The following is a 24368-nucleotide window of genomic DNA, read 5'->3' on the forward strand; positions in this document are numbered from 1 at the left end:
ACTTGAAGTTAAAGAAGACAGTCCTGAGTGGAACACAGGCAGGTGACAGGATGAAGAGGGACTGCCCATTGTTTGAGCATGGGGCTGTAGGTACCAGGCCAGACAAAGACCCAAAGCTGTGGGTGATTTTAGAAGTGGGGGTGCTTCCCATATGGCAAAGCATATGCTTAAAATTGGGCATCTCTTCCCCAGAGCAGAAAAGATTTGTAGCCAGAGCCGAATTTAGTACCAAATACAGGCAGAACCTTGAATCTACTTATGCATTAGTTAATTTGTGCTTTATCTTCATCGGCACGGGAAAAATCCTACGGGGAGCATGTTGTCTGACAACCTCCTGGAAGTCATTATGGTCTGATGGGCTGAGGGGGCAGCCCAGCACGCGAGAGTCATGTCTGTTTCGTTTTTTCTTATGCAGTGTTAAGCACTTGCTAAATGTATGATATAGGCTTCATGATAGGCTGCTATCAGATACAATAAATCCTTCAGTGGTATTTCTCCTCATCTGCTTTCCATCTCCCTGTCATTGACCCACCTCCTGTCCAAGTCCCCTGTGACACTCCCATCTCCCACTCTCACTCAGGGTTATTCTCTGCTCATCTTCCCCATTCAGCCACACCATTCTGTTTCTCTTTCTCCACTCTGACTGACCAGCTCATGGCTCATTAGGAAAGATGAGATCAAATTCCACCCAGTGTCCTTTTCTCTTAATATAGCTATGTTTGAATCAAGGAAAGTGCCGTCACACAGAAAGATGTTTATAAATAGGCAACTCACAAACTCTGACAAGCAAGTGATGGGATGACACGTGACACGTGAGTGGAGAGAGCCATGCTCGTGATAGGCCAACAATCATTCTGTGTCAGCCTCTCACCAGCCTTGTCCCGCCAGGCTTGGATTCACTGACTTGGGGGAGAGGGTTGATGATAGGTCAAAGAACACCATGTTTGTGTGTTTTATCAGTGATCTTGCATAAGAACATTTGCTCACATTGGAACACACGGCAGCCATGAGCCCTTTCTTGCCGAGTGCTGTTTAATATGTTGCTTTGCCTAATCCCAACAGCATCCTTATAAATATCCCAATCTTAAAGATGAAGTGACTGAGACTTAGGCTAAGGATGCTTTACCGAGGTCACCTAGCCAGAAAGTAGGTAAGCCAAAACTGAAACCTGCTGATGAAACCCCAGGGCAAAAGATTGGAATGCTGGTGTCTACTGTGGTTTATATAGCCTTGCATGGGAGGTGCTCTCTGGAAACCATATTGTCTCCAGGAACTCTCTCCTCCCTCAGAACTGACCCTCTTCTCCTGAAAGGGAGTCTGACACTACCCCCATTTGTATTTCCTGCATCTCCTCTAGGGTTATAACTCTCCAAGTGGGAAGAGGCTCTCCAGCTCTTTGGATGTCTGTCTTTCTGGCCAAGACTTAGTTTTAATCACAAAGACTTGGCTTTGATCATAAAGTTTTATAGAGCAAGTGGAAGTTTCAAGTGATATAAGGACTGGAAGTCCTTGGAATGCAATTATTTCTCGGCTGTGGAACTTGCTGAATTTTATTAGATAGCATTCAAGCTGGTTTAACTCTTCAGTCCATGACAAACGTCTATTTTCAATTACATCCATCTGTACTTGCCAATATTTTCCTTTAGAATTGAAAACGGATTTGTGACTGTTTAATGAGTTTAATATTATAAAAATCAAGGTTTAAGCTGCAACCCAAGGAACTGAACAAGGGCATATGGAAATGTTTACACGTTGGGCCTCTGGCTTTCAGAGAATATATCCAAATCAAATCAGTACATATTTACTGATTCTCAAGTTTCATGGAAAAGAATGAGAGTCCATAGACAGAAGTCATAAGCTTTGTCTACAGTGAGATGTCCTGCTGGATCTTATGGTACAGTCTAGTCAAACACTGGGACCTGGGTAGAGATGTCCAGGGCGGGGACAGACAATTCTACTGTAAATCACTTAAGCAGCTTCAACCTTCTAAGTTCTATCTGCAGAGCACAAAGGCCTTGGTTTGTGTCTGTGGCCCGGTTTGCCCATACTCATTATTTACAAGTCAAATTAACTGGAGTCTCCAACTTAAACAAAGGAGTTTATTCATCTGCTTGAGTCAGCTGGCAGCAAGCTGGGCTTTCCCAGTTAGTTTTGAGGTCAGAATAAGATGAAGAGAGGATGCCTCTTATGTCCCTGTACCTGTCACTTGATGTTTTTAAAGACACACCCTCAGTATTAAAATGGAACTGTCTATCATTTGGAAGTCAGCACTAACCTTTGTGTGGGTTGGTGTGACTGGAAGTTGGCAACCGATCAAAATGTTCCTGCTCCGTGTCTATGCCTGTAGATCTTGCAGCTTTCTTTTTAAGCTCATATTCAAGAGAAATGAATGGCTGATAGTATCATGCTCTTGTTAAAACTCCCCTTTTAATTGCGGCAGTGCGGTCTCTAAGTTAGATGACGCATGGTCTAGAAATGTCTAGGAAGTTGTGGAGATTCCCACAGCACTGAAGTGCTGGTGTTACTTGCTCTTTTGCCAAACTGACCATTGGAGGTCACACTTTTCTCTGCAGAGAAAATAATGGTGCTGAGTGCCTTAGTTAGGGTTTCTATTGCTGTGAAGAGACACCACACAACTCTGTTTTCTTACTTTAAATCATTTTTTAAAATTTGAATTAGAAACAAGATTGTTTTATGTGACAATCCCAGTTCCCTTCCCCCTCCCATCCTCCCCTACCACCCCCCAACTAAAACCCTACCTATCTCACACCCTTTCTTCTATTCTTCCCCTGACTCAGCCTTTCTGCTCCCTCATGACCTCTGCATCCTTCCTCTTCTTCCCTTCTCATTCTCGTAGCTCCCTCCCCCCTCTTCCCATGCTCTCAATTTGCTCAGGGGATCTTAACCCTTTCCTCTTCCCCAGGGGACCATGTATGTCTCTCTTAGGGTCCTCCTTGTTTACTAGCTTCTCTGGCAGTGTGGATTGTAGGCTGGTAATCCTTTATTCTATGTCTAAAATCCACATGAGTGAGTACATAACATGTTTGTCTTTTTGTGATTGGGTTACCTTGCTCAGAATGGTTTCTTCTAGTTCCATCTATTTGCCTGCAAATTCCATGATTCCATTGTTTTTTTCCGCTGAGTAGTACTCCATTGTGTAAATGTACCACATTTTCTCTATCCATTCTTAGGTTGAGGGGCATCTAGGCTGCTTCCAGTTTCTGGCTATTACAAATAGTGCTGCTATGAACATCTTTGAACAGATGTCCTTATTGTATGTATGTACTTCTTTTGCACATTGTATATGCCTAAGAGTGGAATTGCTGGATCTTGGACACCACACAACTCTTATAAGGGGAAATATTTAATTGTGGTGACTCACTTACAGTTCAGAGTTTTAGTCCATTATCATCATGGTGGGAAGCAAGGCAGCATGCAGGCAGAGCTGGAGCTGGAGCAACAGGAAGTGGTCTGAGATACTGTATGTGGCTTGCGCATATATGAGACCTCAAAGCTCACCTTCACAGTGACATACTTCCTCAAAAAAGTCCATACTCACTTCAACAAGGCCATACCTAATAGTGCCACTCCTTTTGGGGCCATTTTCTTTCAAACCACCACATTGAGCTAAAGTAAGATCACACCTACTCCAAGGTTAGATGAAGCCAGGGTTTCATTGGCCTCATCTTGATTGGGTTATTGCGTTAGACTTAGCTATTTATTTACTTATTTATTTGCCACTCTTGTGGCTTTCTCTGTGTTTTCAGTGTGTATGTAGAACTCTGTTCATGGCATTGAAGCTTTCCTGTTCTTTCAGTCTCCTCCCTAAGTGAAGGTGGCTGCCTGTATGTGTGTGTGTGTGTGTGTGTGTGTGTGTGTGTGTGTGTGTGTGTGTGTGTGTGTCTGTGAAGAGCTTTGCCCCCGGGCATTCGTACAACTCTTTCTAGAGAGGCAGCTAACATTGCTCCCTTCTGGAGACACAGTTCCTTCAGCTCAGCCATGAATTCTTCACAGAGGCATCTTGGTCCGCTGAGTGACTGGGGGAATAAAAGTAGATAGAGCAGGACAGAGTACTCAGGATGACCCTGAGGGCATTCAGTTCACTACCGCTGAGGTTGCAAATTCCATGGTCATTTCTGCTGGGTAGAAATGAGGACTCTGCCCAACTCTGAATGAAGGAACTGTGTCCAGGCTTTTGTCCTTCTTTGAAAAGCCACTACTTACCATCACTGATAAAGCTATGAATGTTTTATCCAAAAATGTATGCCTAGAAGCAAGGCAGCGAGTGAATATAACTGCACTGATTTTTTTAAAAAATAAAACTAACCTTCACAAATGTGGGTGAATGTGGCTTAAACACTAGAACCCATGGGTACATGTAGCATTTATATAAAGGAGTGTTGTTTCCGGTGTAGTGTTATTGTCTGCCCCTTCCCCCCCCACTTTGAAGGAGCTAACAGAAGCTTGATTTTAGCTATGGAATCTTTCTCTTTCTGTTAAAAGTACTCGGGTGGTAGGGATATGGCAAGTCAGCTATGGATGCCGTTGACAGACGTAAGAAGGGAGAGATTCAGATGGAATACACAATTAAGTTGAATCTCATTGTCCGCTTACACATCTGGATAACTGAGCAAGAGCACTACATCCTCTGTAGACTGTTTTCACAAGTACAGTGAGTTCTTCACGGGGTTTCTATGAAGCTGGTCCCAACACCGTGTAAGTATTCCCAGGAATGGCAGACCAAGAATCAAAACTGCATTCAGCTATGATCTTAGGACCCTTCTCTCATGGGCAATATAAAAGACTGAGAACTGAATTCATCCATGCTTCTGATGTAGGAGACGAATTAGAGCTTTATTGCTTCTTTGAGCTCCAGCAAATAAAGCAAGTACAAACAAACACAGCCTGATGTCCGGGTCCTTCTTGCTGGAGGTGAGTGTGATTACAGTCACCATGGGGGAAGTGAGCTCAGCACAAGCAGTGCTAGAATTGGCAGCTTGCAGTGCCTTTAAATATCAGAGAGGAATACCAAGACAAGACTGGGATCCAGATGTGCTGATTTGCTTGAGCTGTGGTGTGAGACATATATGCTTATCTGGCTGAGTTCCTTGTTCAGAGGTCAAAGGTCACTGCCAAATGCTAGCATAATGTCTCTGTTCCCACCAGCACTTTCGATTTTAGAATGGCTTTGATGTTGCTCTGAGCTTTTATAAAACCAGTATTGGATCTGGGGGTGGACGGTTAGTATCAATTTCCAGACTTCAGGGGCTTTGTAGGCCTGCTGCTGGCCACACTGGGGAGGTCATTGGGAGGTCAGAGAAGACTCAGGACTGGAGTTCTGTCAAGGTCGTTACTGTCACTATTAAGGGAATAACTCAGAGCCAAAGGAGCAAGTGTTCTTATGTTCATGTCCAAAGTAATAACATAAACAACCGTAGTCTGATTCTAACCCAAGGGCAGACACTCCTCCCACATATGAAGTTTTAATTTATGTAAGATATATACAGAGGTGGTGGGAGGTAAAACAAAATATACTTGACAACCTGTTGTCTTCCAAAGTGTTTGTTAAACTGAGAAATAATTGATTCTAGAATAAGAAGTCTGCTATTGCAGACACAAAGAAATATATCTCAACAGGGAATATAAAAATAATGGAACTCTTACTATAATGAGTTGATTCCCCATAAAATAATCCTGCAATTGTCTACTGTGTGGTAGCCCGACTCACTCAGCCAAAGGAATGATTAATGAACAAGACAATGAAGGATTTGTCACACTGGCACAAAGCAAGGAAGTGTGTGACAGTCATTAGAAACAAAAAATGAGATAAACATACTCACTGCCTGGATGGCAGATGTGGGATGAACATTGAGGAATATGGTGGCTTTAGAAGTGATTATAGAAATATCCATCTCATTGTCCTATTTGTCATGAGTGGTCTGCTTAGTGAATATGGGGTAGATAAAAACAGGTCCCAGCATGGGACCCGAGAGCCACAGGACATTCACTGACCACTGACTGAAATGTGATTTGCTAGAAAAGATGAGAGCTGAGGAAGCAACCATTCCTGGGGAGAGCTCCAGCTATGTATGCCATTAACAGGCACAGAGCTCATTTCCTTGCTGCAAAATATAAGAAAATGAGGTTTGTTTTACATGGACTCATATTAGGGGCAAGTAAAATAGTTCTGTTCAAAGATGAAGCTCAAAATCTTGAATGGGTATTAAAATAGAGGGTCCTTTTTAATTTCTTACCTAGCTATGTCCCACGTGCAATGACTCTTAGGAAGGTTCCACACACTGGGTGTTTTAGGCTAAATTTACCACTCCTGCCCCATGTAAAGGACATGGCCTTCCATCTCAGAAAGAGTACCTTTCATTTGCCAAATGTAACAAAAAGACAACTCAAGAGATACTATCACTCAGTATGTACATTTTTTTTTTAGCATTTGTACCAATTTCTATGAAGAAAAATAATTAGAGGTAATGTGAGATCAGCCATGCATGTGTCAAGCATGCTTGTGTGGGACTGTTTTGCCATGGTCATTGTTCACATCATGGGAATATAATTCATGAATTATATATTTGCTCTGGTGGGTGGGGGCATGATTTCAATAATGTTCTTTAGAAGTAAGTGTGATCTTTCTAAGGACAGTTTTTGTGCTTTATTCATCTTCGAATCTCCCTGAGTATCTAGCACAGTGACCTTGACAGATGGCTTGTCCCAGAAGCCCCTGTTGACTGGAGGTTGGGTGACCTATTTACTGGCAAAGTGATTATTCAGGAAAATGTGTTATCTTACAGACAGTTTTGATAAATCTTCACTTATTTCCACTAACAAAATCGTATCACACAGTTTTGCAGCACACCAAACTTCAGGCACACAAGCCCATCTTTTTGTTGCCATAAGGAAACTAAAACAGATTCCTAAGAATGAATGCTGGAAGTGTTTTGATTCACTACTTTGCCTAAGTAACTGCTGTTGCACAAGAGGGCTGTGCAAACAAGATCTCAAATAAGTTATGTGAATTAGCTGCTTTTATCAGCTTGAAAGGAGTTTAAACTTTTGGAGTAGGTCAGACCATGTGTGATTCTGACTCTTACCACTTAACCTCTCCAAGTCCTGTGTCTTAGCTTGAAGTGAGAACAGAGGTGTTTCCAGCCTGTGATTGTGGTGATCAAGTTAGAGCAGCCAGGCATTTCAAGCTGAGGAAGAGCCCTGGGAATGCCGTAGAAGGTCTGTGGACCCACAGATACTTGTATAAGGTCTCTAGTCTACTGTGAATACCTATGCATTGCCCTTTTCCAACCACACATGGATTCATTAATTTCACAGATATTTATTGAACACTAATAACCTTGGGCAGTATGAACAAAAATAAGCGAAGTAAATGCCTACATCAATGTTCAGGCATCTTCAAGGATGGGAGCAAGCACAGTGGTGAACAGGAGATGAATAGGTAAAGTTAGTTGAGGAAGAATAAGGGTTAAGAGGAAAAATAAAGGATATAAAACAAGAAAACGGGACTATTAAGAAAATTGGTAAGTGGCCATAAAAGACATTGTTCAGGTAGCCTCACTTAAAGAAATGAGGGACTGAACCATTTGGATGCTTGGGGGAAAGCATCCCAAGTGCAAAAGATATGAGCACAAAGGCCCTGGTACACACAGGGAGCATTTAGGTCACCAGTGGGGCTGAGAAGGTTTGAGCGAGAAGGTAGCATGGGTGAAGCTGGTGAAAGGAGTGGACCACATTAGCCTTTATGCCTCAAATAAAGTCCACTGCTTTTATCCCATTGTAGAGGCACAGAAAGATTTAATCAGAGGACTGGCATGGTCTGGCTGTGTTTTAGCTGTCCCACTGTCTAGAAAATCAAGTGGCTGGGACCAAGGACCAAAGAAGAAGGCCAGTGTGGAGGCTGCTTGCAGTAACCCAGGCTGCAGATAGTGTGATGGCGACCTGGAGTAGGGCAAGGAAACAGTCATGGAAGAAGACACTATGTTCCAGACGCATTTGATGGAATAGAGAGGACCGACAAGCCTAGTTGATGAACTTTAAGGACTACAAGAGAAAGAAGGGTACTGAGATTTTTGGCCTGTGCATGCAGAACGAAGTTAACATGGATTACAAGGGAGGTTGCAGGAAGACTTGGGATTGGGGACTTCATCCTGAGCACATGGACTTTACCGTTGGATAAACAACTGGACAAGCTATGAAGGCAACTTTTGGTGAAATTAACCTGAAATGTGTTTCCAAATATTACTGAGCAGGCCAGTGAGAGTGCTCAGCAGAAAAAAAAAAGTGCTTCCAAACAAGCCTGACAGCTAAGGATCATCTCTGGGACCCATGAGGTAGAAGGAGATACTTGACTCTTGCAAATTGTCCTCTGACTCACCCCCCCCCCCATAAATAAATTATATGTAATATAAAGCATAACACTGTGAACCGATAATAGCACTTTCTGAAATAGTTTGAAAGTGGAAGTACTGTGTTTGTCAGAAGAAAAAAATGGTTCATAAAATAATTTGCCTTGAAAAGGGATCCTGTGCCAGAAAAGGCTGGAACACACAGAAAATCTGTGACCAATATTATTTTGTTTGCCTCTACTCTTGTTCATTTAATACACGCTTTCAAATTTTGCATTATTAGGTAGATTCTTAGGTCTTAGCTTTAGACATGAGATTTTTTCTTTTCTTTAGAAAAAGAATAGAAGACCCTGGGAAGAGTTGACCAGCGGGTGGTAGAATTTTGTCCAGTGCTCTGGGTCATTTTGTTTTGGAAGGCCATTAGGATGTTCCATAACATGGCATTTACATGTTTTTCATGTCATTTGGGGTCATATGGTGTGAGAACAGTAATAAGAGTAGAGACCTTTGTTACCACAGAATTTTCAAAGTGAGCTGAAGAAATGGATGGTAATTATTGCTAATTAGCTTCAGCCCATGCAGATATGTGTGATCAATTTGGGTCTGTCATTTTAACATCTGTCCTTCTCAGTCTTATGCAGGGAAATATGTGCCGGCCATAGCGTACTATATCCACTCCCTCAACCCCGTGAGGGAATTGAAGATCCACCTGCAAGGAATTGCCATTGGAGATGCATATTCTGATCCAGAATCGGTGGGTGGCCACTTTTTCTTTCTCAATGTGTCCCTTACAGAGACTATACCTTTTATGTGAATGAACACCACTCTCACTTCAGAGGTCTAACTTATTATAGGCAATGTTAACTTAGCTCAAATCTAATTCTTAACTAGACCTTTCAAGTGTGTCTTCTTACCATTTTAGCCTCTTTGGTTGTCAATGCCAGATTGTACATACATGTGTGTTGTGCTGTATGTGTGACTTTTCTGTTGTATGTATCGGTGTGATTAATTGTCTGGCTTGACTAATGCCAGTGAAAATAAATAAGTCATTGCAAAATGTTTCTTCTTGAAGCAGAGAGCATCCTGGCCTTATCTCCTTGACATTCATGTGTGTCACTTCTGTCTCCAGATTATAGGAGGGTATGCAACATTCCTGTACCAAATTGGCTTGTTGGATGAGAATCAGGAAGAGTACTTCCATAAGCAGTGCAAGAAGTGCATACAATACATCAAAGATCGGAACTGGATAAAGGCCTTTGAAGTGAGTTCTGGGGCCCGCAGGCTGCCCTTAAGCAATTAAAACCATTTAAGCAGAGGAGGGATCAGGAGGCACACCATGATGACATTCCAGCTTTTGGGGTGGCATCTATCCCCTCCTCTGCCTAAGATCAGGCCGTGAGATGAACGGGCACGAAGAAATGCACTGCCTGCCTTTCTTTGAATTCACTTTGGCTGTGTATTTAACCCGAGATCATCCTGGCATGCTAACCTGTGTCTTTCATTAGCTGTTCCTACTTCCTTCAATGCTGGGTGGGACCTGAAGGCTTTCTGTAGCATATGGAAATCAGAAGCAAGGTAACCTGGGAAGTGGATGCCTGAGCTTCAACAGATGCTTGGAAATATTTAGAAGGGTCATGTCCACAATCAGGGCTTCAGATAAAGAAGGGACCAGGTGTGTAACCCAAGTCACATGCTTCCAAGTGTCGGGATCAAAGCCTACAAAATGTAGTGTAATGGAAGACATCTTCCAATAGAAATAGTGTGTGTGAATATTATTACACAGTTAACCTAACAATTGAACATGAGACTGATGATACGATTTGAGCCTTTGCTCACTTGCTTTTCTTTGGATTTTGGTTATTTAAGGTGTAAGGTTTTACTTAATACTGAGATACAGGAACTTGCATGTTTTAGCCAATGCAAAGGCAAAGTAAACAATCTTTACTCTGTTTTTGCTACACATCTATAGAGCCATCCTGTCTGACATGCTGGTAAATGAGACAAGAGCTAGACTCTGAGGACTTCATTAAACTTGCTATTAGACACATTTTCTATGTACCTAAAGTCATTGTGACTGTTCAGACCAAGGCTTGAAGTTAATAGACTTTCAGGTGCATCAGATAAGCCAATTATGACCCAAACAGGAGACATACAAACTAGAGCAGAAAGAGGTAACTTACGGTGATGCACATCTTATAAGTTGGGTACCAGGACACTACTGGGATCCCTTGTGGATGTGGCTGGGTTTTCTCTGAAGTCTGATAACAAACAGCAAGCTGTGCAGATAGATGGGTTGAGAAAAGGAAGTCCTAGCCCCAGGCAGAATGCTGACAGACTCTTTTCTGTGTCAGGACACCAGACGTGGCAGCAATATGCAGAGCCAGAATGCCCTCTGCAGTTGTAAACATGAAGGAAACAGAATTGTCTTGTGAACATTAAGATCATGCTTTTACTGACAATCATGATGTCTTCCCCATAGGTCTTGGGTTGTAGGCTGCCTGCTGTGCTAGAGCCAGGGAGAAGAGGAAAGCTTGAGGACTGAGCATTCCTACTGAGACTAATCTGCAAGAGAGAGACATTTGCTGTGGCTTTGAAGAAGCCCATAGAACTTGTTAAGCAGAGTCCCAGGCAAGGCCAGCTAAGAGGCTGGAAAGAAGGAGGCAGAACGATGTCCACTGCACATGATGTGAAAGCCATGACACTTACAGGCTGGGAAAACTGTTGGAAAATATGAATATTTTGTACAGTTAGAGACAATGAGACTATGGCCCAGGAGTCTCTCCTAAACCAAATTCAGTAGAAACTTAAAACACCTCCCTTGTTGTTCCTTGAAGGTATGAGATATCTCTTCAATCGCTGATTCAAGAAATTGAGTGATTAAAGCCTGTGAGTTTTCAAAGGAAAGAGACAAAGCAGTGTTTAGTATGTCAGCCAAGGATGCTAAGACATCCTAAAGTCCAAATCTCAATCCAATAGAGTCAGTCTGTTTGATGTTCTTAATCTTTTATCTTAACATTTTGCTTATTTTTATGTGTATGAGTGTTTGTCTGCATGTATATATTTGTACCACATGCATTTGAGATGCCCCAAGAGGACAGAAGAAGGCATCAAACTCTTGGAACTGGATTTACAGTTGGTTGTTAGCCATCATGTATGTGCTGGCAACTGAACCTGGGTCCTCTGCAAGAACAAAAAGAGCTCTTAATGGCTGAGCCTGCTCCCCTGGGCCCAGCGGTCTAAATTTAAAGATGAATCAGTTAGTAAAAAAGCAGTAACAGCTGGTGAAAACATTGGAGAGAGGTGGTTGCCATCTCTACACATGCGCTGGTGGGGATGCTGGGCCCAGAGGAGAGTCATGAGTCACAGAAGGACACATGTAGATTGGGGGAGGCCTAGGCCTGGAATGGGTTTGCCTGACTCCTATCCCAGTGTTTCTCCCTCCTGCAGTAGTTCTTGGGTATTCTATAAAAATCCTGGGGCATCCTCCCAATTCTACAAGAGTAAAATGCTGCTTTCTGGTTCCTTCTCTCTCCTCCTTGACAACGAATCAGAGGACATTCTCTGTGAAACAAGTTTTGATTAGAAAGATTTCAAAAGCCTGGACTAAACTAGTGGCATTACTTGTTAGACAGAAAGTGATTTGTTTCTTGGCGAAAGTAAAAATTTTATTTTTTTAATTTAAAAATTAGTGTGTGTACACATGTGTTTACATACTAGCTCAGATGTGTGTTATGTATGCATTTGTGGAGGCCAGAAGTTGATGTCAGATGTGTTCTTTACTCTCCACTTTACTTTTTGAGGCAGGAGCTCTCATTCGCCTGGGACTCACCTAGATGTATACTACACTGGCTAGTCAGAGAGCTCGGGGCTCTCCCTATTTCTATCTCTAACACTCTGACATTATTAGTGAGCACCACTACTCCAGGGTTTATACACAGGTACTGAGGGTTGAGCTTGGGTCCTCATGTTTGTGGCATGAGCACCTGACTAACTAACTTACCACCCTAGCCCCAGCAAAGTGACTCTTAAAGGTTGGATCTACATTCTCATTGGTGTTGAGGATAGCTTCTAAAGATGAGTTCCACAAGTGATATGTGCATTCAGTACAACTTCTAGCCCAGAGCAGGCAAATCAGAGAAAGACACCTACGCTGGACTATGAACCTGTAGGTTCATTATTTAACATGCAGACATCTCCATAGTGTGAAGGTTTCAGTACAGCTATTTCTCCAGATGTAGCCTGGAGAAGAATCCCTGGTTTGCCTAGCACACTTTGGATGGTCACTTACCCTTCTCAGTCCTCATCTGGACCCCTTATCTCTACACAGCCAGATGTAGGGCCACTGCTCAACCAAAGGTGTTGAGGACAGGGAAGCCCTGCCATCTGACTGCTGGTACAGTGGTGCATGTGTGGCTGAGAGTGCAGGCTGAAGTCATGGAGGGGGTAGTGTCTCACCCATGCCATTATCAGTGGGTGCCCAGGCCATGGGCTGCACTTTTGTGAATCTTCATTTCCTCGCCAAACATTAGGATAATGGTATTTTATCTTATAATAAACTAAACTTGTTCTTGATGGTTTTTAGAATATATTGAATGCATATCATAAAGTCCTTTCAGAGGACCCTCTTAGAATATATCCTCAGCAACAGAGGAAGAAAAGACACACCCCAACCCCTTCTCCTTGTCATCTTCCTGCTTTAACCATGCCTGACATGCTATACCCCACAACTCTCTCATGTTGACTCCCAGGTGGAGCAGCTGTCTCTCTCCTTCCTCATTGCTGCTTCCAGAACACTTTCTTCTTCCTGCTAAAGCACCAAGCATTTTATTTCATAGTCTCAGAGGGTGCCACCAAGCACTGTTTAGGGCAATTGTTTATACCATGTGTGTCTCTCTGGCTGGTTTAGCTCACCATCGTTCCCACCATCATTCCCGATGACTGTAGTATCCATGAGGGTGATATACTAATACTTGAGTCTTGTGTTCCTTAGCCTCTGTTTTTTTTTTTTCCTGCAGTCTTGTTCTCCTCTTTAGTTACTTATTCCTGCTACAAAGCAAAACAAAAACCAGAAAAACAGTCAAGTAAATAGACAACCAAAGAACTGACAGAGCCGTCACCCACAATCTGAAGCTGAAATACCTTTATTCAGTTGCCACATCCTATCTGTCCCTTCTACTTATGTTAATGAACCAACTGTAACAATTGTCCAGCTCCAATTCCATTCAGCCCATTGAGCTACCACCTCTTCCTGAGGCCTCAGCCCTAGGTCTTCATTTCTCTGATTGCCCAACCTAAACCCAGGCCCACCCACACATTCCAGCCACTAAGCTTCCTCCAACTTCTTTGGCTAAGACCCAGCCTTGGCTGATGCTCCTTCTTGGCTCCCTCCATGCTGGCCCTTGTTCAGCAGCCCATAGCTGGAGAAAAACAACAGTCGTGGTGACCACTCTTCCCTGCTGCTGATGGGACCTGGAGTCTATGGATGCCTTCCACGAGCTCCAAGACCCTGAGTCTCAGCCCACATCCCATTCTCTCTTTGCTCATACTGTGGGTGAGTGTTCCAGGGACTCCTCTCGCTAGGCCAACTCCCAAGTTGAAGCATCTGGTTTTACTATCTTCTGCCTAGATTATTCTTTCCCAGGTTTTCTATATTGCTGACTTTCTCCAAGCCAATGGGTTATAATTCAATTGTCATCTTCTAAGAGAAATGTCTTTCTTCAGTGTCCCCTACATGTAGGAACTCACATCCATAACCCCTCCCATTCTTGTTCTCCCTTCCATCCCCCAGTGCACATATGCCTCTAATACCTGACACATTTTGGGTTGCCGTGCTTATTTGTTTCCCTAGAATACAAGTTCTATGTGGGATAGCATTTGCCTGTTACAAATGTCCAGTAAGTGAAATGAGAAAGGTTTAAAAATATAGGGGGTGGAGAGGTAGCTCAATTGGTAAAGTGTTTGTCATGCAACCCCAAAGACCCGGAATCTGAACCCCATAACCCAAGTACAAACAAGAGCTTCATCGTGGTGGCATGGACTTGTGTTGGGGAAGCCAGTCTACCCTACTTGGCGTTAGAGACCCCGTCTCAAAACAATGGATGGTGCCTAATGAATAACAATGGATGGTGCCTAATGAATGATGCTGAAGGCTGTCATTGAACTTCCACATGTGTGTGCATATCATACATATGTAAACACATAAGCACACACATATCTAGATACACATATGCTAAAAAAATTAAAAGTGTCCAACAGAGTTCAAACTAGCCCCTCCTCTTCTTTATAAGGGGTCATATCTGAACACACTGAAGCTGCGTCCTGAGGTTTGACCATGACCCCAAGTCCACTGACAGAACAAGATGCCACTACAGTCCTGACTGCCTGATACAACAAGGGCTGTGCATGCTAAACATCCCTGACACTGTCCTTCCCTTTTCCCTCTCTGACCTAGATCCTGGATAAACTGCTGGACGGTGACTTGACAAACGATCCATCCTTCTTCCAGAATGTGACAGGATGCACCAACTACTACAACTTTTTAGAGTGCACGGTAATGATCACAAGATATAAAACACAGTAATGTCTGCTTAAAACTTTGGGCAAAACCAAACTTTGATTTGAAAATACAGCTCAATTTAAATTAGATGTCTATGTCCAACGTATATTGTGTAATTTCATCTCCTGACCCCTGGGGCTTGTTTCCCATTGGGCTTGTTAGCTTCAGCTCAGCATCATAATTTGTGATATTGTAGACAGCTCAGAATGGTGTCTATTTAACCCAGTGTCCCTATTAGACCTTGTCTCTGGGAGGAGTTCTGGGAAGTGTGCAGCCTGGGACTGTAGCTCTGGGTGCTGGATGTAGGCTTCAATCTATGGTCTCTTGAAAACATCTACCCTCTTTGTTCTGCACTTTGATGGCTTAGGTAATCAACATTGCCAAGCCTCCCTGAAAATATTTGCCTTGTCTTACTTTTAACTTGAGGTGTTTAGAGCATTTAGGACAGCCCTCACTTCAAGGCCTCTGGAATACTTTTCAAAGTACTCAAGTAGTTTCTTTCATAAAAGTAGGCCAGAGTTGATTGACATCTTTTGTGTAGAATTAAGTGAATAAGAGGAGAGCCTGCTTGGCAGTTTGGATGTGAGGACTCTCTGTCTACTGCACAGGACAATACATTCTGTTTTTAAATTGCCTTATTTATGAGCTATTTGTAAGTAAAATTTGAAGTCACTTTTGGTGGGATTCCCAGTCCTGTGGTTTTGGACAATAACAAAACATGGCAGGAAACAGGGAAATAGAATTTGTGATTAAAGTGTTTTTCTGTAGAAAGTAATATATTCACAGCCAAAAAAAATTGCTGATGAAGCACAGAATTGTTGAACATAAATCCCAAACAATATTTTTGCAACCTGGAGTATTTAAAAAATATTTGCTCCTGTTTCTTTAAAGTGTAATGATTATTACAAAGACTTTAAGGAGGTTTTTCTTTGGTTTTTGCCTCTTAACAAGGGCTATGAACAATTTGTTGTATATCTTTTATTAAGTATCAGTTTTTTTTATGTGTGATATAATTCCCCCATAAATCGTAATCAGTTGATTGTGGGGGGAGGGGCAAGACAGAAATTAATGAACAGCAGAAAATGGCAAGTAAACCATGGTTTTAACGCACTATGCTGCCCCTCGTTCCTTAAAAGCCACTAGACCATCTTTCCCAGAGCCAAGGTCAGGGAGCGATTGTCTTACATAGTCTCACCTCTTTCCTTTCTTCAACATTCTTGCCAATGAGTTATCTAATTAGACAGTAGGGCTGCAAAGATTAGTGTGGGCAGGAAAATCCACTCCTCAGGCAAATTGGACATTGACTGCAAACGAAGGAGATTCTCTGCATTTGGCCTCAGTGAAAGGATCCCTCTTCCTTGACTAGAATGCCCCATTAGAATGTGGAGCATGAAGACAAGTTAGCAGTCTGGTCATGTCCTGTTTACTGTGCTGTATGTTGCGAGAAAGTCTCAACTTTCCCACTAGGCCATGTCTGGCATCCTCCTCCATGACACCTTCTAATGTGCCTTCTGTCAGGATACCAAGGACCAAAGTTACTATGGGAAATTCTTGTCACTCCCACAAGTGAGACAAGCCATCCATGTGGGAAACCGGACTTTCAGTGATGGTGCCGATGTTGAGAAGTACTTGCGAGAGGACACAGTGCAGTCGGTGAAGCACTGGCTAGAAGAGATAATGAATCGCTACAAGGTGAGCAGGGGGCTTGGGGGGGGAGGGGTCCATCCCAGAACTCCTGAGTCACTGTGAGCCAAGGGACTTCCTTTTATTTGCCATTTTACTTCTTCCGTTAAAAAATATCTATTCTATTTATAAAATAGAAATAACCTAATATTAATTTTTTACTTCTCAGAGTTGTGAGCTGTCTTTTCAATAGTTTCTTAAAAAGAAATTCCCTGTCTGTCACACCAGCCCTTATACTTTCCTTGTTAAGGAAATTAAACGCAAGAAGATGGCCAGCCTTGTCTGATAATCAATTGTCCTTGTTGTTAGCTCTATCATGTAAATGACAGCCTCATCGTGGTCAATCCAACATTGCATCTGCTTAAGAATTGCTCTCATTGGCTTTAGTCAGTGATTATTCTCCCTGTATCTGCTATAAACCCAGAACTGTTGGGCTATTGCATTGGAGTGAACAAAGACTGTTCTGAACAGAGCAAGGCAGGTACGATGTTTAGGGTTGACATATTCCAGTTGATTGGTCACAAGAAGCCACAGTGGAAATCACAGTGAGCCTCTTCTTGGTCTTGCACTACAAGGGAGAATGCTAAGAGCAAGTGACCTGGCAAGAAATCTCCTGTGTATTGTTCCTTTCCTCTGACTGCTCTCTCATCACCTCCCCACCCATATCTTAGAGTTGCCTGTGGGGTAACCCTGAAGGATGAGTGCAGAGATGATGAAGGCTTGTATCCACTGAAACTTCCTCCCTCTATCAGGAAGAGGAAAGAGAAATTATGAGAAATGAATAAAAGCCAAGCAGCCAGTGATCTGTAAGGCATCTGGTATGAATTATACAATGTCCCGTCTTCGAAATATTTAATTTTCATCTCTCCTAAGTTGTTCACATCCTGCTTCTATAGACCACAGTCTTTTCTGCTCCTTTCCAGCATGAGGAAGGGTGATGCCCTAGGTAGACGTGGTCCTTGGGATTCTTGGGGTACTGTCTGCACTCTGCTGCAGGAAGCTTCTAAACTAATGCACACTTACCAGATGTGTTTTAGAATATTCCTGCCTGGAAGGCTCACCTTTTCTGGTCCTGCCTTTACTACATGAGGCTTATCATTTGTGTAGCATCTACTAGCCAGCTGAACATGTGGAAACTCTAAACTCTAGAGATGAGGGGACCACACTAGATTAGGCCAGCATTTCAACCATTCTTGCTTTTGGCTCTGCTGAGAAAATGCCGTACTTGTCTCTTCTTAGTTTGTTCTCCTCTTCCTGGGAATTCCCCTTTAGTGAGCTTTATGACATGCTGCTGCCATTCTGGGTGCTTGCTCTGACACCCATGCAGGCACAGACCCTAAGCACACATCCATAACCAAGGAATGAATAAAAGAAATCTTAGCTACGTCAAAAATATACCGAGAAAACCTATGATAACCAACTAGGTATTTATTGTTCTCAAATTTATTAAACCAAAAAGCACTTAACACTTGTGTTTTAAGACTTAAAAAGTTAGAGATACCATAACAAAATTCAAAGTGGCTTCGTTGACAAGAATTTCCAGTATCGTTCGTTATTTGGGCCTTAGGATGGGGGGATATATGTGTGTGTGTGTGTGTGTGTGTGTGTGTGTGTGTGTGTGTGTACCTGGAATGTGAATCCTTTTTCAAGCATGATAGGCTAGGGTGGGCATACAGAATTCTTGGGGTATGTATAGTGTTCCAGATGTTGACTAATCACCTCAAGCTGACCCTGACTGATAAAGGGAACATTCTGGCTAGAGTACACTTGGATATTTCAGCATCTCCCTTTGTTGCTCCCAAATCAGCTGTCTCAAATCTACCCGGCTGCCATGACAAAGTGCTTGACTGGGTAATTTCCATTCTTCAAAAGCGTACTGCTCGCAGTGCCATGCACTGCTGTCTGCTGGGAGTGCTGCAGGAGTTTGAGTCAGCTTCCTGTCATCTTCTTGCTGGGTCCTCCCTGGCTGGAATTCCTTTATAGGGTTTTAATCTCATTCTCAAGGGCTCTACCCTCAGGATTCCGTTACTTTCCAAGTCCCCCCACATTGGAGATTGGTATCAGCATGTGAATTTGGGGGGAAAGACAGAAATATTCAGATGTTGGCACCTACAGATGTGAAGTCCAATGAAATCTGAATATTCTCTGTATGTTTCAATTCTGGAGCAGTTTCCAGCAAAAGAAAATGGTTTAGTGGTGCAGATAATGTACATTGCCATGAAGAAAGAACAAACTGTGCAGTCAATCCAAACTCCAACTAAACAGGGTGGCTGTGGAACAGACCATGCATTCATGGAGACAGCTGGCAGAACCCTCCTGGCAGCAATGACTGTTGGCTTGTCTGCTATTGATGGCGAACCTCAATGTGTATGTAACAGAATCAGAACAACATAGGTTGGCTTAAGGCATTAGTGTCCTTAAAGTTGTATTTATGTAAGGCTCAGCTCTAATTTGTCATAGAAAGAAGGGAGCCCATTTCCATTCATATGAGCACAAGTGTCTTTTCCCCAGTACTGTTGTCATTTCAGCAGATGTGCAGTGCCTCTGGTAGAGTGAGGAAGGGCCTCAGGAGTGTCTGTGATAGTATTTCTATGTGAACATCAGTTTCTGTGTAAACCAATGGCAGCACAGCCATGCTCTTGTAATGACTTGTAGGAGGTACAGATGCTGCAATTTTGGATGGCAGAATGGTCAACAGATATAGACCACTACAATAATCTGTTGGATGATCAAATTCGTCCTGATTAAATCAGGTCAAAATGGTGTAAGGATTTTTTTTGTGGTTTTTTGGTGTAAGGATTTTTAGGAGTCATGTAGTAAAAGACCATGGTGGTCTAGATAGAGTGCATGCTCTAGGGTCAGCTAAAACACAGTGAATTTGGGCTCATGGCTATTCCTTTGGAATGGCTATTTAACTCTTTGTGATTCAGTTTCCTTGTTATAAAATGGGAGGGAAAAAAGTTAGATTTCATGAGGCTTAGGAGTGATTATATTTAAAACAGTCCCTGGTGGATAAAAGGTGTTTATAACCACAATCTGTGATCAAGAAGTTATAGCCAAAGTGTCTAAAGCCCACCATCAATAAGAGTGAAGACTTGATAGAGGAAGGCTGGAGAGATGGCCCAGTGGGGAAATCCTTATCATGAAGGTGTAGGTGTGAGAACCCGAGTACACATCACCAGAACCCACTTCTGTGCAATCCAGGTTGTCCCATGGCAAGATGGGATTTGGAGGCAGGAGGATCCCCAGAATCTTGTGTGTTAGCCTGGTGTATGCAGCAGCAAGCGACAAACAGACCCTGCCTCAAAACAGATGAAGGTCAAGGACTAACTCCCAAGGTAATTTTCTCACCTCCATATGCACAGATGCTCTCTCTCTCTCTCTCTTACACACACACACAGACTTATACAAGATCTCCTGACCCCCCCAAAATACAAAAGCAGAAAATGCCTCACAGAGTCCTACTTTCTTGATAGAACTTGAGGAGTTTATAAATCACCCCACTATCCTTATGGGGGAAAAGCTCTTCTCCAAGTTGTGACTAAAATGAGGTCATAGAGTACTCCAAACCGAAGGCAAGTACAGAGACCCATCCCTCCCTGTCTGGAACACAACCTCAGGAGTATGAAACTCTGTAGAAGCAGGACCTCAGTAAGGAATGGAACTGTGATTGGCACATGGCTGGAGGCCAGTACAAGGACTGTAGAAGTCAAAACACTGGGGACTCAGTTAGGCCAGGCTGTACATGTCTGTGAATTTTACTTTCAGGAGTTCATCCAGCTCTCCAGTGACTACTGGGGGAACCTGCTGGCATTTGTGATGCTCCCAGGAGGGGTGGGGAAGCATTGGGAAAGCTACTCAAGTGCTTAGCATTAGATCTGCCCAGGAGAGCAGCTATCTTCCCAGCACCAAACCTATTGGAGTTTGATCACAGTCTGCCAGAACTTCCACTTGACTTAAGGTGAGGTTGTCCCCCCACCAAAAAAAAAGCATGGTAGGCTGTAGCACGAATTCGAATTTGTATTAATATTAAAAAACACAGAGTCAGATATTAGGGGCAGGGGAAAGCTGAAAGACCAGAGAAGCAAAACAGCCAGCCACTAGTTCTTGTTTCTACTGAATCCTCATACCAAAGGGGCGATCATGTCTCTAGGAATCCTCAGACTGAATTCATCCTGACTGACTGTCTAGACTGCATCCATCTCTATGAATCCTCAGACTGCACTGAGCTCCTGTCTCCTCTTGCCTTATATTCCTCTCTCTGCCCAGCCATATCACTCCTGTCTCCACCTCCCTAGTGCTAGGATCAAAGATGTGAGCTGTTTCTCTTTTATACTGACTCACTCTTGTGTAGCCCTGGGTGGCCTTGGACTCACAGAGATCCATCTGCCTCTGTCTCCTGAGTCCTGGGATTAAAAGTGTTTGCCACCACTGCTTGGGCTCTATGACTAACGACTGTGGCTAGCTCCACACTCTGACCTTCAGACAAGCTTTATTTGTTAAAGAATAAACAAAATGTTACAACAGTAGGCTAAACATAATGCTAGTTGCTGAAAATGGATCTAATACAACCTAACAGACAGTTGACTGGGCCTACCTTTAACCTCTGCAGCTGGGAAAAGTCACCCAACATGACACTACTCTAAATGTTGACTGGTTCGTGCAATGAGAGTTGGCAAAATAGAGAATACTTGTTCAGCACTTTCATAGAAAATGACAAAAATGTATGAATGGGGGGATAGTGGATATGGAGATATAGAAAGTCCAAGAAGAAAAATTCAAAAATGATTTTGGTAGGTTCATTAGCAGCCTAGGTGCCACTGAGGAAAGAATCACTAAGTTTAAGAATATGAGAATAGAAACTTCAAAAACCAAATACATAACAGAACAAAACAACTCTCATCCCACAGAACTGTGTCTACCTTCCATGTGACAAGAGAAAGAAAAAAGTGACTTTCGTGCAATGACTTTACCAAAGAGAGAAAAAAATAAAAAGTAAAAAGTTACTTTAAAAAGTAACAGAAACAACCTTGTAAGCAGTTAATGACAGAAAATTTATGCCAATTAATGCTGCATGTAAACCACCCAGAGAACATCAGACAGGATAAATAAACATATATACATAAACATATACATAAACAAATAAGCTAAATAGAGATCTAATGGGCAAGGTGTTCTTAGACAGACAAAAAGGAAAGGAATTTGCTATTAATAGATCTGCATAGCAAGAAACTTTTACTAAGATTTTCAAAGAGAAAGAAAACAAAACATTCAATGGAAAAATTCAGCTGGATGGAATGAAAGGGAGCAGGCAGGACCTTTAGTCCCAGCCCTTGGGAGACAAAGGCAGGTGGATCTCTGTGAGTTTGAGGTCAGCCTGGCCTTCATAGTAAGTTCCAGCCCAGCTAGGACTACATAGAGAGACCTTGTCTCCAAACACAGAAAACAAGAAAAGGAGAAAAGATAAAAAAGTTGTCAGATAATGAACATCATAGGCTATGTAGCAAATCCAAAGGAATCAGCATAAAAAACCCCTTGAATAACTGTTACATAATATTATTTTAAGATGTGTTACATTTGTGTATGCTGAGGAACATTTGTTTAGTGATGCAAAGATGTGTTGCATTCTTTTGTGTTTCATTTGTTTAACTCTGTGAAGCTGTGTTAATTTGCCTGTCTAAAACACCCGATTGGGGCTGGGCATTGGTGCACGCCTTTAATTCCAGCACTCCGGAGGCAGAGGCAGGAGGATCTCTGTGAGTTTGAGGCCAGCCTGGTCTCCAGAGCGAGTGCCTGGATAGGCTCCAAAGCTACACAGAGAAACCCTCTCTTGAACCACCCCCCCAATCAAACAAACAAACAAAAAACCACCCCCCCAAAAAAAACAAAAAACAACAACAACAAAATACCTGCTTGGTCTAACAAGGAGCTGAACAGTCAATAACAAGTCAGGAGAAAGGATAGGTGGGGCTGGCAGGCAGAGAGAATAAACAGAAGGAGAAAAAGAGAGCAAGGGGAGCAAGAGAGATTAAGGAGTGAGAAAAGAAGGGGCCAGCCACCCAGCCACCCAGCCACCCAGCCAGCCACCCAGCCACCCACACCCAGCCACCCAGCCACCCAGCCACCCAACTAGTCATGGAGTAAGTGTGAAAGTAAAATTACAGAAGTAAGGAAAGGAAAAAAAAAAGCCCAGGGGCAAAAGATAGATGGGATAATTTAAGAAAAGCTGGCTAGCAACAAGCCAAACTAAGGCAGGGCATTTATAAGCAATAATAAGCCTCCCTGTGTGATTTATTTGGGAGCTGGGTAGCAGGCCCTCCAAAAGGATAATAAAAACAGCAAAAAAACAAAAACAAAACAAAACAAAACAAAACAAAAAAAACCCAGACAAACAAAAAACAACCAACTACAATAACCATGACAGAGTTGTAGGATGTAAGCTAAGTACATAAGAATTTGTTACTTTTCAGTTACCAGGAATAAATAAACAGAATTTGAAGTCCAACAGTACTGTTTATATCAACTGGGTGCCTCAGTTTGACAAAGGATATGGCAGAAGAACCTGCAAACCTCCACTTAACACACAAACAGGCTGCCATCCAGTGTAAGCAGATATGGAGAGTCAAGATGCTTGATGTGAGGGAAGCATGATGCATAGAATATAAAATAACTACATATAGTATACTTAAGTGTGCAAATGAGGTTACAAAACAAGAAATAAATAAGGAACTACCAAGTATCTTGATGTTGGGTCAACAGAATGGCTCAGCAGGTAAAAACGTTTATCCAGCCAAACCTGACTATCTGAGTTTGGTCTCTAGGACACTCATAATAGAAAAAGAGAACCAACTTCTGCAAGTTATCCTCTGCCCTACACACACACACACACACACACACACACACACACACACACACACCTACACATGCACACAATGATAAGTGTGCACTGCTCTCCCATAAGTAAATAAATAGATGTAAAAGTATCTTTAAAATAACCAATTGCCATCAAATGAAGCAATTGTTGAATGAACACAAAGGAGAAATGACATTTACTATGTGTCTAAGCAAAATCATTAAGATGTAAAAGTATCTTTAAAATAACCAATTGCCATCAAATGAAGCAATTGTTGAATGAACACAAAGGAGAAATGACATTTACTATGTGTCTAAGCAAAATCATTAAGGGCTAAACGGAAAGGAAAACACTGGGGGTCGTTTTGCCCTTGCTTCAAGGCTGCTGGCACTGGGAGCCTTTCTTTCCTTTCCTCTGCTTGTTTTGTGCCTTTGGAGAAATTTTTATGTACATTCTCTGTCCACTTATTGATTGGTTTGCCTTTGAATTGTATAGCTGTAAGCGTTCCTTGCCCAGTTCACACAAGTGCCTTACGAACTCACAGGGCTTTTTCTCCATGGTGTTCATCAGGGCCCACAGTTCTTGGTTTTGGTGGATTTGCCTTGATCTCTGCCCTCTTTTATTGTGGGTGCTTTGTTATTGTACCCAAGAAGCAAATGCCTAACCCAAAAGTCCTCTGGCTTTTTTTCTCTAAGCTTCTTACACACACACACACACACACACACACACAGAGAGAGAGAGAGAGAAAGAGAGAGAGAGAGAGAGAGAGAGAGAGAGAGAGAAATTAGACACTAATATCTACAAATGAGAAAGAATATTTTGTGTTTATCTTTCTGAACCTGTGTTACATCACTTAATATACATATTTAATTTCATCCATGTTCCTATGCATTTTGTAACTTAATTTTCT

At 42.5% G+C, this 24368-nt stretch overlaps 1 protein-coding gene across 2 annotated transcripts in view; it reads left to right on the forward strand.

Annotated features, from left to right (window-relative positions):
* Positions 1–24368, forward strand: part of Cpvl (carboxypeptidase vitellogenic like) — a 115320-nt gene that overhangs the window by 31790 nt on the left and 59162 nt on the right. The window contains exons 7-10 of one of the 2 annotated variants that reach the window (XM_027429653.2): positions 8998–9120; positions 9496–9627; positions 14818–14916; positions 16441–16614. In XM_027429653.2, the coding sequence (XP_027285454.1) occupies positions 8998–9120; positions 9496–9627; positions 14818–14916; positions 16441–16614 (528 nt within the window). The remainder of the gene's footprint in view (positions 1–8997; positions 9121–9495; positions 9628–14817; positions 14917–16440; positions 16615–24368) is intronic. The other variant, XM_035448935.1, reaches the window with a different exon arrangement.

This window comes from Cricetulus griseus, chromosome 8 (genome assembly GCF_003668045.3).
Source record: "Cricetulus griseus strain 17A/GY chromosome 8, alternate assembly CriGri-PICRH-1.0, whole genome shotgun sequence".
In the NCBI taxonomy this organism is placed as follows: Eukaryota; Metazoa; Chordata; class Mammalia; order Rodentia; family Cricetidae; genus Cricetulus; species Cricetulus griseus.